Here is a 12,395-nt window from a genome sequence, read left to right as displayed (position 1 = left end):
TTATGTTGCAAATTGTGAGAGTTGGAGAAAAAATGTTGAAACCATGTATAAGTAAAATGGTAGTCAGTCACAATCTATCACGTAGGATAATTATAAAAAATAGTGCAGTCCTAGAATTACTCTCGCACGAAAATGGTGGTGATCATGTGGTACCTGGGTGCTGAGCTCTTCTTGCTCTTACTCAGATATCAATTACACACGAGGGTCAAACAGGCATTTTCTGGTGCTTACAAATTGAATGATATTTCAACTTCAGCCACTAATGAATTACAATAATATAAAAACTGATTATCAGTTCTTTTATCTTTCTTTTTTTGAAATTATGGGTACTGTACAGAGGTATTTCCACACTGTGACATTAGCACATACAGAAGTGAAGCTTAGCAAAGAGTTCACCTTAGACCAAAATGCAACTTAGACCTAAGCTTCTCTTTCAAGAACCAAACATTTGGAGATAATCGAAGTCAATTAAGAAAGTCCGAATTTCCATTGGGGCAAGCTCCGCCACTAGCTTTACTGGATCTACAGGCCCTCCCCTTACCACCTTGGATTCTTCGGCAGGGCCTTCTACTTCCCAGACTAACCTTTTCTTCTCCATCTCAGCTCTTTCTTGATTGGCAGACAAACTCACCTCTGTGACTTTACTTATCTGCAAAGAATATGGAATGAAACTAAGAATTATGATTCAACAACGTATTTGCCAATGATAAGAGTGATTTAGTCATGTACTTATTATTCTTACCTCCTTCTTTGGAAACAGCTTCTTCAAATCCACACTCGCCATCACTGAATAGTCCTTGTCCTCTCCAATCTTTGTACACATCAAAGAGCAACCAAGTCGAGTTTAGAATATATATTGATTGATGCGTATATGTAAACCAAAGGGCAATAATTGATAAATCAGCTTTAAGAGTAATGCTTAAAATTTATCAGTCACTTGTTAAAAACTCTTCTTAGATGATATTCAAGTTGGCACATAAGACAACAGACAAATGCCAGGAGTTCCCTTTTTTGGTTCTAGAGCAGGACTTGGGCATTTTGAAAGCAACCGATTCATAATGCAACACTGCTACTCTGGTAAGATCATTGTAGATTGCAATGACTACCTCCATTTCCAGCGATATCCGATTCAAAATTACTCAACAGTAAATTGCAAAACAGTTCTCAAAGAAGCAGAAAGAAACTATAGAAAGATGTTGGGAATAGATAAAAAAATTTTGACCATGGCAAGATAAACTAGAAGCTAGCAGATATGTGAACCCATCACACATTGACAGGCAAACATAATTAAATATGCATGAGGAAGAAACAAAGTTGGAGAAAAAGAAACCAACAGCCAATCACAGTTTGCATAAGAATGTATGTCTTGACTCATTCCACAACACACAGAACCTACATGAAGAGCAATGTGATAGAGCAACCTAAAATGTAAACCAGTTTCTTGAATTTGTACTTCAAAATACTTAAGGCTAAGGGTAGCCCATACAAATCTTTAAAGTTGGTATCCAGAATAACCACTTTTAGCCTTATAAGCAGATAAGCACACCTCATACAAGTGAGCCAACCGAAGAAGCACTTTTCCATTTGCAAGTTCCTACAATATCAAGAAAAATAAAAAATAAAAAAATTTATAACCAACCTGTCCTCATTAACATTAACGGGGCCCAACTTAGAAGAAATATTCATAAGGAATTTACCCATTACCTGGAGGGTTATCACGGCAATGTTGTTTGGTAAAGCATAGGAAGGATCAATTGCTGAGAAAGTAGGTACATGGGAATTTACCCAATTATTTCCATCCTGAAAAAAGGAAAACTAATCACCTGAGTATTGTGACCCCATGGCAACAAATCAACGTCAAGATTTTTCATTCACCTGCTCTGTGAAGGCCAAGAGAAGTGGAGAATAAATCTCCTGGCCAACTGTGCGGCGCCACTTGGCACCTTCTCCTATATTATCAATTTTGAGATAAAATTTTCCTTGGACCTGCAATATAGCCATAGATCAATAAGAGGTGACAGCTGCAGTAAAAAGAGAAATAGCAATATATGGGTTTACGCTCAATCTCTATTACAGTGCCTTCAAAAAATGTTAATGTGTACTGTAGCAAAAAAAAACAACCATAATCTGATGGTCTATCATCAAATAAAGGACAATAAATTAAAAAATAAGTTTGATATTTAGTAACAAGGCAGCAGTAAAAAGGGAGAAGAATAGGTTTAAGAAGGTAAAAGCCTTGAGGGAAATGGGTATTAAAGACAGCCAGAAGCCAAATTACACATGTACATCATATGATCTTCTTGAATATTTGAAAACTGACCACATGATCAGGTAGAAACATAGTAACGATAGAACCACATGTTCTTGTATGTGACATGGTAAGGGATGGTTACAATTTTTTTTTTTTTTGAGAAAAGGATGCTTACAGTTAAACCTTCACATTTAGCTAGGACACAAACTGTTTCATTTAATGCCTCACCAACACCTCTTGAATCATCATGAAGCAACCTCCTATGAAACAGAGAAGCACATCAGAGATCATGAAGGAACAAGAAATTCTCTTTATACAAGTGAAATGGATAAAAACAGAATCAAAGTACATAATAATTGATTATAATTGATTATCATAGAAAGCAGTGAGAGATATAAGAAACCTATGCAGCATCAACTCTATTTGACCATCCACTAAGCTAGTTCCTCCCACTGAGCGGTCCACCAATACTGAGAGTTCCATGCTGCTATCTTGTACATAAATTCCAAGATTGATCTGAAGCAATGGAGTAAAGGTAAAAGAAAAAGATTTGCTATGCAAAAGAATTATTAAAAATGAACAACATAGAAAACGAATTCATTATAAATATGCTTGACAATAAATGCTAAGAGAGATCTCCTTGAATGCTTTCATAAGAGGCTTGCCATCTTTAAACCCAATATTCCTTAAAAGGCAAGTAAGCAAGTGCTTCTAAAAGTTGGCTTGCCTTTAGTTTCTGGAAACTCTAGGGAAACACCCAAACTCATATCCAAATCCACAATATGCTTTAGTGTCAACTTGTAATTGGTTCACCCAAATCCACTTTTTCACTAAGTACCAGTGGTAGTTCCATGTGTAAGTGATGTAATCCAATCACAAGTTGACACCCAAACATGTTGTGAAATTGGGTGTGGATTTGGTGTGTCCAAGCGGACTGGTTTCTAGTTTCCATATAATGCCTTTTTAGGGACAAAGTGAACAACTGTACAACTTAACAGGCTTTATATGCAAGGGACACTGAACCACTATACAACTTAACATGCTTTATATGCAACATAAAACTTTAAACTGGTGGTGGTAATTGACTGGCTTTTGGGGCTTACCGGACAGCATCTGAGTGCCATGAAGTAATGTCAACACTTAACAGTAGAATATACCCGATGAAACATTTTTCAATTGATACTTCTTTCAATTAACAAATTTTGCTTGATATGCAGGACATTGTGGAGACTGCTAGACATCACATTTGAGAAAGAATTTTTTCTTAAAGAAGAAACTAATAGCATTAACTTAAGACACCACTTGTATCAAAATGATATATTTTCTGTCCAAGAAAAGGGAGGGGAAAAATGGGGTGTGTGTATCCTGTAAGGCGCATGAATATATAAAGATTGGAAAAGTAGAGAAAAAGCTGGAATATGAATATAAGAATTCACATAAATTAAAAAAGCTCCTAACATTTTATATCTATCAAAAGAATAGTTGCCAAAATATTTCATGCAAAAGAAAAACATACAGGATAATAATTTCCAGCAACTGGTTGGTTCACTTGCAGGTTCCAGTCTGTCCTGAAATCCCGAACCTGCAAATCAATTAGAAGTATGAGGCCAAACCTTGAAATGAAAGTCAATACTATAATTAATACCCTGAGTGCAATTTTTTAATCAAGCATATCATGTATGTTTCTTTTCCAAAATATCCCCATTCAAATTTTCATCCTTAATGATAACGATAATGCTGTCTTATTTAAGCTATATGCCCAACTCCCCACACCCCCCCCCCCCCCCCCGGGGTGGGATGCCATTTATTAAAATAAAAAAAATTATATATATATATAGAGAGAGAGAGAGAGAGGAGAATTTCACCTAAAACATAGCAGATACAACAGTCGAAATCATTCACATTGTTCCAATCATAAGTAATGCAGCTAAATCTTAAAGAAACAAATTGTAGAAACAACAGTTAGCAAGTATTGCCATACCCTTTTGATGAAATCACGTCCATTAGAATCAGTGTAGAATGTCTTATTGGTCTTCATTGTTGTTGTGATTTGAGTTGTGATTTCTTTCCCAATCCCATCATCAGCAGGTATAGGGCCAATCTACAATTCATGTAAATAAAGTAAACAAATAAAGCCTCAAAGTGATTTCTCAAACATATAATAACCATGTTGCTTCAGAGGTCTTTTTGGTTAATATTATTGACCTAGCCCTAGTAATATTTGGACCTCTACTAGCCGATTCTATTAGGTCTTCTTTAGTGATACAGGGAGCACCTATATACATATCTTGGTTGTTTTGAAAAAGAGGGTTCAAGCTGTGGCATTAGCTTAGAGAAAATAAGGATTCTCTTCTTGTGTGCTTTTGAGAAAGATAGCTCTTTGGGTGTATTTGGGGTTTAGACTTTGTGAGAGTCCTTTTGTGCCACCTTTGTAATCTCCTTATTTTATTAGTGAAACTTTCTCATTGACGCTGCCCATGGGCATTGGCCTAAGGCCTAACCATGTAATTGTTTGTGTTCCCTGTGTGATTTCGTCTTCTATTTTTCTATTTCTATTTTGCATAAACGCTATCTCATCAAACCACAAAAGGGAGGAAAAGTAATCGCTTAAATAAATCAACATACAAGAGAAGTTAACTTACACTGAACTCAACTTCAGCATGCTCTTTTCCCTTGAATACTCTGGTAATCTGTCCACACAACCAGCATAATATTATGGAAGTAGAAGTAAAAAAATCTTTTCTTTTAGGGGGTGGGGGAGAGAGACAATAGATTTTACACAGCATAAAGTTATCGTTCAAAAAGAGATTCAGCAGGAAATTAGAATATAACCGCCTCAGGATCTAAGAGAACTGTTTGATCTCACTGCTTCCTCTTTTAAAGCACTATCTATTTCATGAAGTGACACTGATAAATCTAAAAAAAAGATTTCAATAAGACTAATTAAAACCAACACATGTCATATTTCCACAATTCCTCCACAACTGCAAAGAAATTAGGTAACAGGTGAAAGCACACTACATGGAATTTTCATTAGCAATGCCCACATACAGCATTCTCAATGGTGGCTATCCCGATATATATTCATAATCGTCAGCCTCTCTTGTCTGACAACACTCACCTGTGACCCTCACCAAAATTCAATTCAACGGGGCCCCATAGAAGTTGGTGCATAATATTGCATCCAGCACAACCTAGGCCAACACCAAATGCATCCACGTCCATCCTCAACCTACTTCGTCACATTTCCACCAACAGAAGCAATACAGCAACAGTACCTATAAACAATTGCTTTGGTTTCTCTCTCTCAGCTCAATCACTATAGCACAAAACATATGCAGCTTCCTCTTTATGCATGTGACACCATCACAAATCTCTTGACATATGCATTCAGAAAGCTTTCTTGAATCAAGTAAATGATTTATCGATATAATTTTAGTGGATGAGAAAATCAAATTAATCTTTTTTATATTACTGCATTAGAAAATGTAAGGTTCAGTACAAAAGTTGGTGCCTCTGTGTGTGTGCGTGTCTGTGTGTTCTTTTGAAAAGCAAACAACCTGAGATATCCATGGGTTGACTTGTTGGTGTACTTCATCCAATACTGGACCCCTGAGAACTGTTAAAGGCTCCTGGAACAGAGATGCATATTAACTTGCAATCAGGCACTCAAATTTTGTACGCAATGAGTTTATAGTGAGAGAGATTTATTGATGAATTTTGGAAGATCTTTGAAGAACATGATTACCTGGTGTTCAGATTCAACCAGAAACGTAGCATTTGGGCGGAAGACATATGCTCCAGAAGCCTTCAACAAAAGGAAAAATTATAAAATGGTAATAAATCTTACAACTTTCTTTCAACATTTGAAGCAAACAGAAATTTTGATGCAAGTAATATAAAAACAGTGGAATAATGATGTTTCACAAGACATAATAAAGCTTTGATGTATACAGATTTGACTACCTGAGGATCTTTATCAGTTCCATTACTTCCAGAATAATAACTGTATGATTGCTTAGCAGATGCTGTGACCTTCAGTAATGAGAAAAAGATTGTCAAAATGTAAGCATTACATTCATCATTCTAGAATATATAGAGAAAGGCTATGATTGAAGATCATTAAACTATATATTCCATGTTTAATTACTTGATCATAATCTGAAAGCATATTGGGATTCAACATATCCCAGGGTAAAGATAAGTCACATGGACAAAATACAATAGAACACTGAAACTGTATCTTATACAATATAGCATACCAGATTTCTGCTATTAACAAAATGAGTAAGTTTTCCTTCATCTACAGTAAAAATTAGCTTTAAACTGCCTTGCCCAACTTCTATGGTATTGCTTGTGCTTCCTTCTGATGTATAAACCATTGAGATGGTGGAACTAGGACCTTTATTTCAATAAGTGGAAAGATGGAAATAATATTTCATGTCAGCAACTTGGTACCACTGTTTCCTTATAGTTCAATGTTTGTAGGAAGTGTAAATGAAAAGATATTCCTAACCTGTCTGTTTTGCATTTGAGACAATGTAAGTGCTGAAACCAAGAGGAGGCACGGATGCTGAAAAAGCAAGCCAATACTTAAGTGATCCATTAGGGGATGTACCCATATATGCTTTAACGTAGTAATTTCTTATGCTCAAAGTCACATTTGACAAAGGTAGAAGCTGAGATTCAATTTCTCTCCCATCAGAATCTTGAACAAAAACCTTATCAGAAGAAACCTGTAGCAAGTTCAATTTGCAGTAAGCTATTTGTAAGTAAAGTTAATTCTCTTTTTTTTTTAAGATTTGAATGACTTCTATAAAGTATTATGTAAATTCTAACCCTAACAAAAGGATAGGAGCTTTTTGATAACAACAACCACAATCAAGTCTTAGTCCCAAATTTTGGAGTCAGCTATGGATCCTCAATAGGCTAGTCCTAGGTCGGCCACATATATTCTTTTCCACCATTCTATTATGTCCAAAGTCATACTATTTTTAACATCCTTAATTGACATGTCTTTTTTTACTACTTCTAAAAGTTATTTTAGTTATTTCTCTATCTTTTTATGTGCTCTCAACTTGAATCAACTTACCCTTTTTCAGTAGTGTATTAATTGCCCTCATTTGCACATGACCAAACTATCTCAGGCAACTATTCCTCATCTTTTCATCAATAGAGACCACCTCCATCATTAAGCGAATATCCTCATTACAAATCCTATCTTTCCTTATATTTCCAATTATCCATCTAAACAATCTCATTTCAGCTACACTAATTTTATGAACATGTCACTTCTTAATTTAGTAGCATAGAGCATAACAAGTCTTATAGGAGTCTTATAAAATTATCCCTTTAATTTAATAGGTATTCTACAACCACATAATACTCTTGATGTTCACCCCATCCACCATGCTCTTATCTTACGATTCACATCCTCTTCTATGTTCACTCATTTTAGGTAATAAGAGGTTACCTTTCTATGTAGATGAACTGTGTGTCTGTGCAAGTGAGAGCATACATGTTTATAATACAACTTATGAGACAATCTCAGAGTTTGATTTCTGGATGGTCAAATAAAATAATGTTAATTTATACTGAAACAAAGGTTTATTTTTATGTAATTTGAAAATTATTACAAGGTTACATCATAAGCTATGCAGAGTCATTAAAAGCAATGCTATTCAGGGTGCTCTAAGTGGCAGGGAGTAGTATCAGAAAGGCCCAGAGATCGGAATGAATAAGCAATGATTAAACTTATGAAAAAGCAGTTTACATGTAGATAATTACCATTAGATAAACAAGGGATGAAGAAAAATCTAAACAATATGATAATAAATTTAATTTTGGAGCATGATAACAAGTGCTGGCTATGAAGCATTGGTGAAAAATATTCATTCAATTACGTAAGAAAGACTAAGAACAGAAACACTCACAGGAATTCGTATTACTTCCTCCCTCTTCCATCCTAAGGGATTATAAACAACAACAACCTGCAGGGCAAATGAGAATACAAGACAATAATTAATATATCAAACTGCAAGATTTAGTTTTAATTTTTAATGAAGGATAAAATCAAAATGTTTAAAATAAAATGATGACCTTACCAAGCTTTTATCATCTGACAATACAGCTTCTGAGGGAGGACAGTAACTTATATTAAGAAGAGGACACTGCCAAGTACCCAAAATTTCCATGAGACAAAAGTCAGCAGAACATTTAACTCTGTTATTATTTAAAATTAAGAATTGATTACAGAGTTCATATGAGATACAAAATGGTCAGGAAAAGGGTGAGCACATGTAGCCTTCACCAAATTTTCTTACAAACGCTAAGCAGAATAATATTTCAATGATTTTTTTTATACCTTTCGTGAATAAGTTCTTAGAAGACAACGTAGCACTCTTACACATGATAAATTAAGGGACAAACAAAAACACCTAAACTTCAGATCTTGGATAGTCTGTTGTTAGATAAGACATCATCTTGAGATCTTACAACAGGCTATAATTTAGTATGAAAGTGCAGTTCACCAAAATTTGAGCGTGAAACAAACCAGAGTTCATGTTGCAGCAGATACAAAAGATGACATGTAACATGATCTAATAATCATATTAGTCATATGAAGTTTAGTGTCAAATGATTTGCCACCATACCAGAAAGAATAATTTATAGCATGATCCTCCTGATGTAATATAAAGCAGAGAGTACATGATATACAAAAATAAAAATAATAAATAAATAAAGAAAATAGTCGATATTGTATATTGCCTGCTGAAAATTTGTTACTGGATTTCCTTGTCTAGTACTTGATCTCAAGTCTGCCAAGAAACCAAGTGAAGAGGAAACCACCTTCTCTGCCTGCAGAGAAATATAACTCGGCAGTATTAGACATTCACATAAAACTTTACAATGTCAACAATCATAACTTATTGTTGGAAATCAAACTAAGTTGCACCTCTGCATAGCCCATCGACAATCGTTTTGCATAATCAGCAGCAACATGCTCTCTTTCTGTACCACTAACTGCATCATGGTGTTGAGCAATTGCCAGAGCATCAGCTAGTGCATCGGTGTTTGGCCCAGATTTGTTCCTGCCTTTGAAGAACTCCAATTGCCTTGCTGCCTAATCGTAGAACACAAAAGGATTTAAATGTTCAAAGCATGCCAAGATAGCCTGACAGGACATAATAGAAGAAGTAAGGACCAAGATCTTACCAGATAATAACCACTCATCATCCTGACGTAACCTTTAAACGCTGGCCTACTTGTAAAGTAACCAGTCCAATAGGCATTTGGATGATCTGCATACCTGAACATGGTTTATATATTTAAATTCGAAGTTCGTAAAACAAAGATGAGCTGAGTGCCAAAATTATAATATCAAACTCACGGGAAGAAATCTTCGGTTTTGAGAGGCCATTTTTCTTTTGTTGCATATTTTGCATCAGTGTAGATGGACGGGGTTGAGTACAGTGCATTAACACGCCCATCCTGAGAATATTCCAATAAAACTTTTTAATAAATTTACAATACATATAAAACAGTGACAGAAATGACAAAAGGACGTAAACCTATGAAGCCATGTAATCTTAATCTGGTAATCTTTGAAAAGGCTTCTAAAAATTAAGTACCTCATTGACATAATGAATGAACTTGTCCATCTGCCTGAACCATGAATTTGCATATTGATAGCGAAAATCTGTCCCCATGGTCCACATAATATGCTTTGTCCTGGTTACATTAGCCTAGAAAAGAAGAAAGTCTATTTTTTATCTGTAATAATCATTGAGCTAAAAAACTTCAGTGGGATTGAAGGCATTTCTTTCCATGTGCATTTGGTGAAGTACTTCAAGTTCAATCACTTCCTAAACTTGAATTATTCAAATTAGTCATTACACAACATGGCCATTTGAAGCTATGAATTAACCTTCACGTTGTGCAAACAATAAGGAACATGAATATTGATGAGATAAAAATTTCTACTGCTTACCTGTGCCAATGCAGCATCTACAAAGTCATTAACTCGCTCTTGAACATTATAGTCAAACAGGAGAATATCATCCTTCAATCAAAAATATCATTTCAATAAGACCTCTAGAGCAAAAATTCAGGAGAACCATATGTATGTTTTTTACCACAAAAAGTTTTACCTGAATAGGAGGGGAAACATCATTAATCTCAAATGTGAAGCCATCAGGAGGGTCATAATGCCTAGGGAATATCCCAGTGAATATCTGCATATGAAGTTTGCAAAATGAGTCAAAAGAGTACATAAAATATCATCAAAGTAGAACACATAAAACAAGTAGTAAATTCTCAAGTCGAACGCTTTGAATAGGTAAAAGAATATAGACATCATGTCCCTCCCTAACCTGTGAAGATGAAGCTAGAGACTTGGAACCCCGCCAAACAATCTCAAGACTCTTGTCATTTAGACGCTTAGCTCTATCTTGGTAATCAATTCGAGCAAAAAAGAGAGAATCAAATCCTAACTGCAACAGAAATTCAGACACATTAGGACGATAACGCTCACACAAAAACTATAAAAATCTACCACATGACCAGGTCCTTGATTCAATCCATGATAACTTTGATAAATACCCATTGTTAGATTGCAACAGATAAAGAATTTCTAGCACCAAAAAGAACACAAAAGAGAGCTACAAATTTTTTTATAGGCATACCTCTGCACCAAGTAAGTAAGCCTGCACAGCAGAATGCCCGAAAGGATCGATCTGCCAACCAACTCTAGGAACCTTACCAAATTCGTCTTTGATAAATTGATGCCCTAGAGTGGTCTGATCAATCAAATCAATGTAATGCGGAGTAGCCTCATCATGCATGCACATACCCCCATTTCTTCAAAATCCAAAAAAATTGTAATGTGCGAAACAAAATCAACAAATTACTCAACTCACAAAGAACTAGTACATTAATTAGTTTATGAAATTAATCAATCATACATGAATTCAAGTTGACCAGAGTTGACAAGCTCCTTGACTTTAGCCTTCCTACCCTCACTTTGCTGCCTCCACCATCTTTCAAAGAATGCCTGAACAAATTTTTCAACCATAACTACTTTAACCCCTAGTCCTTCACATGCACTATTTAAAAAAAAAAAAATACCCATATCAAAAAAACACAATTTAAAGAGAAAACAAAAAATGGGTACCATCTCAACATAAATGAATTTGCGATTACTATCATCCAACAAAGCCGAAATTACAGAGTCTAACACGTTCTGCACACAAGCTCCCTATTCCACCAAACAAAAACCCAGAAATCAGTCTTTAACACAAACAAAGATAAAGAGTGTGAGAAAGTCAAAAAATAGCAATATGGGAGTACTCGAATGGAGTTGTTAGCGCCAACATAGTACTGATCGACAGTCTTAAGCCAACCAACATCGTCGTGAGAGTGAGGGACCAAGTGGACGTTGATCTTATCTGGGACGATTCTGTGCGTGGTGTTGTAGGCTATGAACGTGGATTCTGATGAAGCCAACAAAATCAGCGACAACAAGAAGAACAGCACGAACGCCATGGCCGCTGATGGGATTCTGTTTCTTCTTCAGCAGGGAAATCAAAGAAGTGGATTGAAGAAGAGTTACTATAATAAGTAAAGAGAAATTGAGTTAGCAGATAAAAAATGTGTCATATTCCTATATATAGTACAAGCTAGCTAATTCTTGACTTTTTGATCAGTGATCACTTTGAGGTTCATTATTTTTTCTGTATAGTGTCTTTTGCTGCCTCTCTCTCTGTCCGCGGATAATAACAGAGTTTTCTTGACTTCAAAGAAATGTGAACTGATATGATAATTGGGGTTTGAGAAAGACAGTTTCACTTCTTTATTTTTCTGTTGTCTTTGGCCAAACTAAACTAGTATACTATACTCAAATTTCAATTACAAAAGTTTAATTGAAATTTATTTTTATTTAATGATGTTTTTAAGATCATTTTATTCATAAAATTAGTGGCTGAAATCGAGGTTGATTTCATTTATAATTAACCTTTTGTCTTGAAGTGATATTATTTTATAGGGTAATTTTGTAAAAATAACTCAGACTCTTAAAATTTTAAGTTTTTTTTTTTTTTTTTTTTTTTTTGTTGTTGTTGTTGTTGTTGTTGTTGTTGTTGTTGAG

General features: G+C 35.1%; 1 protein-coding gene across 1 annotated transcript; it reads right to left on the bottom strand.

The window, feature by feature from the left end:
* Positions 1-21: 21 nt before the first annotated feature.
* On the bottom strand, positions 22-12,052 carry LOC126714509 (alpha-mannosidase At3g26720-like). The gene is made up of 29 exons (XM_050414688.1): positions 11,600-12,052; positions 11,424-11,507; positions 11,215-11,303; positions 10,936-11,110; positions 10,624-10,743; positions 10,402-10,485; positions 10,242-10,313; positions 9,883-9,996; positions 9,642-9,742; positions 9,467-9,560; positions 9,207-9,374; positions 9,020-9,109; positions 8,356-8,421; positions 8,185-8,241; positions 6,768-6,987; positions 6,514-6,653; positions 6,218-6,286; positions 6,000-6,059; positions 5,812-5,883; positions 4,894-4,941; positions 4,233-4,352; positions 3,768-3,833; positions 2,655-2,767; positions 2,427-2,511; positions 1,876-1,986; positions 1,705-1,800; positions 1,547-1,594; positions 743-811; positions 22-649 (listed from the first exon to the last, which is right to left on the bottom strand). Exons 1-29 carry the CDS (start codon positions 11,792-11,794, stop codon positions 434-436), a joined length of 3,042 nt encoding a protein of 1,013 aa, XP_050270645.1. The 5' UTR covers positions 11,795-12,052; the 3' UTR covers positions 22-433.
* Positions 12,053-12,395: the final 343 nt, after the last annotated feature.

The sequence above is a fragment of the Quercus robur genome, chromosome 2, assembly GCF_932294415.1.
Source record: "Quercus robur chromosome 2, dhQueRobu3.1, whole genome shotgun sequence".
In the NCBI taxonomy this organism is placed as follows: domain Eukaryota; kingdom Viridiplantae; phylum Streptophyta; class Magnoliopsida; order Fagales; family Fagaceae; genus Quercus; species Quercus robur.
This window is presented reverse-complemented; position numbering and strand designations above follow the sequence as displayed.

What these genes read in the sequence shown, in the direction of transcription:
- LOC126714509 (XM_050414688.1), bottom strand. Translation starts at nt 11,794, where the DNA reads ATGGCGTTCGTGCTGTTCTTCTTGTTGTCGCTGATTTTGTTGGCTTCA. An exon ending in AATTCATTTATGTTGAGATG is followed by an intron (nt 11,304 to 11,423) that starts GTACCCATTTTT and finishes AAATTTGTTCAG; the next exon opens with GCATTCTTTGAAAGATGGTG. An exon ending in ATGCTGAAGTTGAGTTCAGT is followed by an intron (nt 4,353 to 4,893) that starts GTAAGTTAACTT and finishes CATGAATTGTAG; the next exon opens with ATTGGCCCTATACCTGCTGA.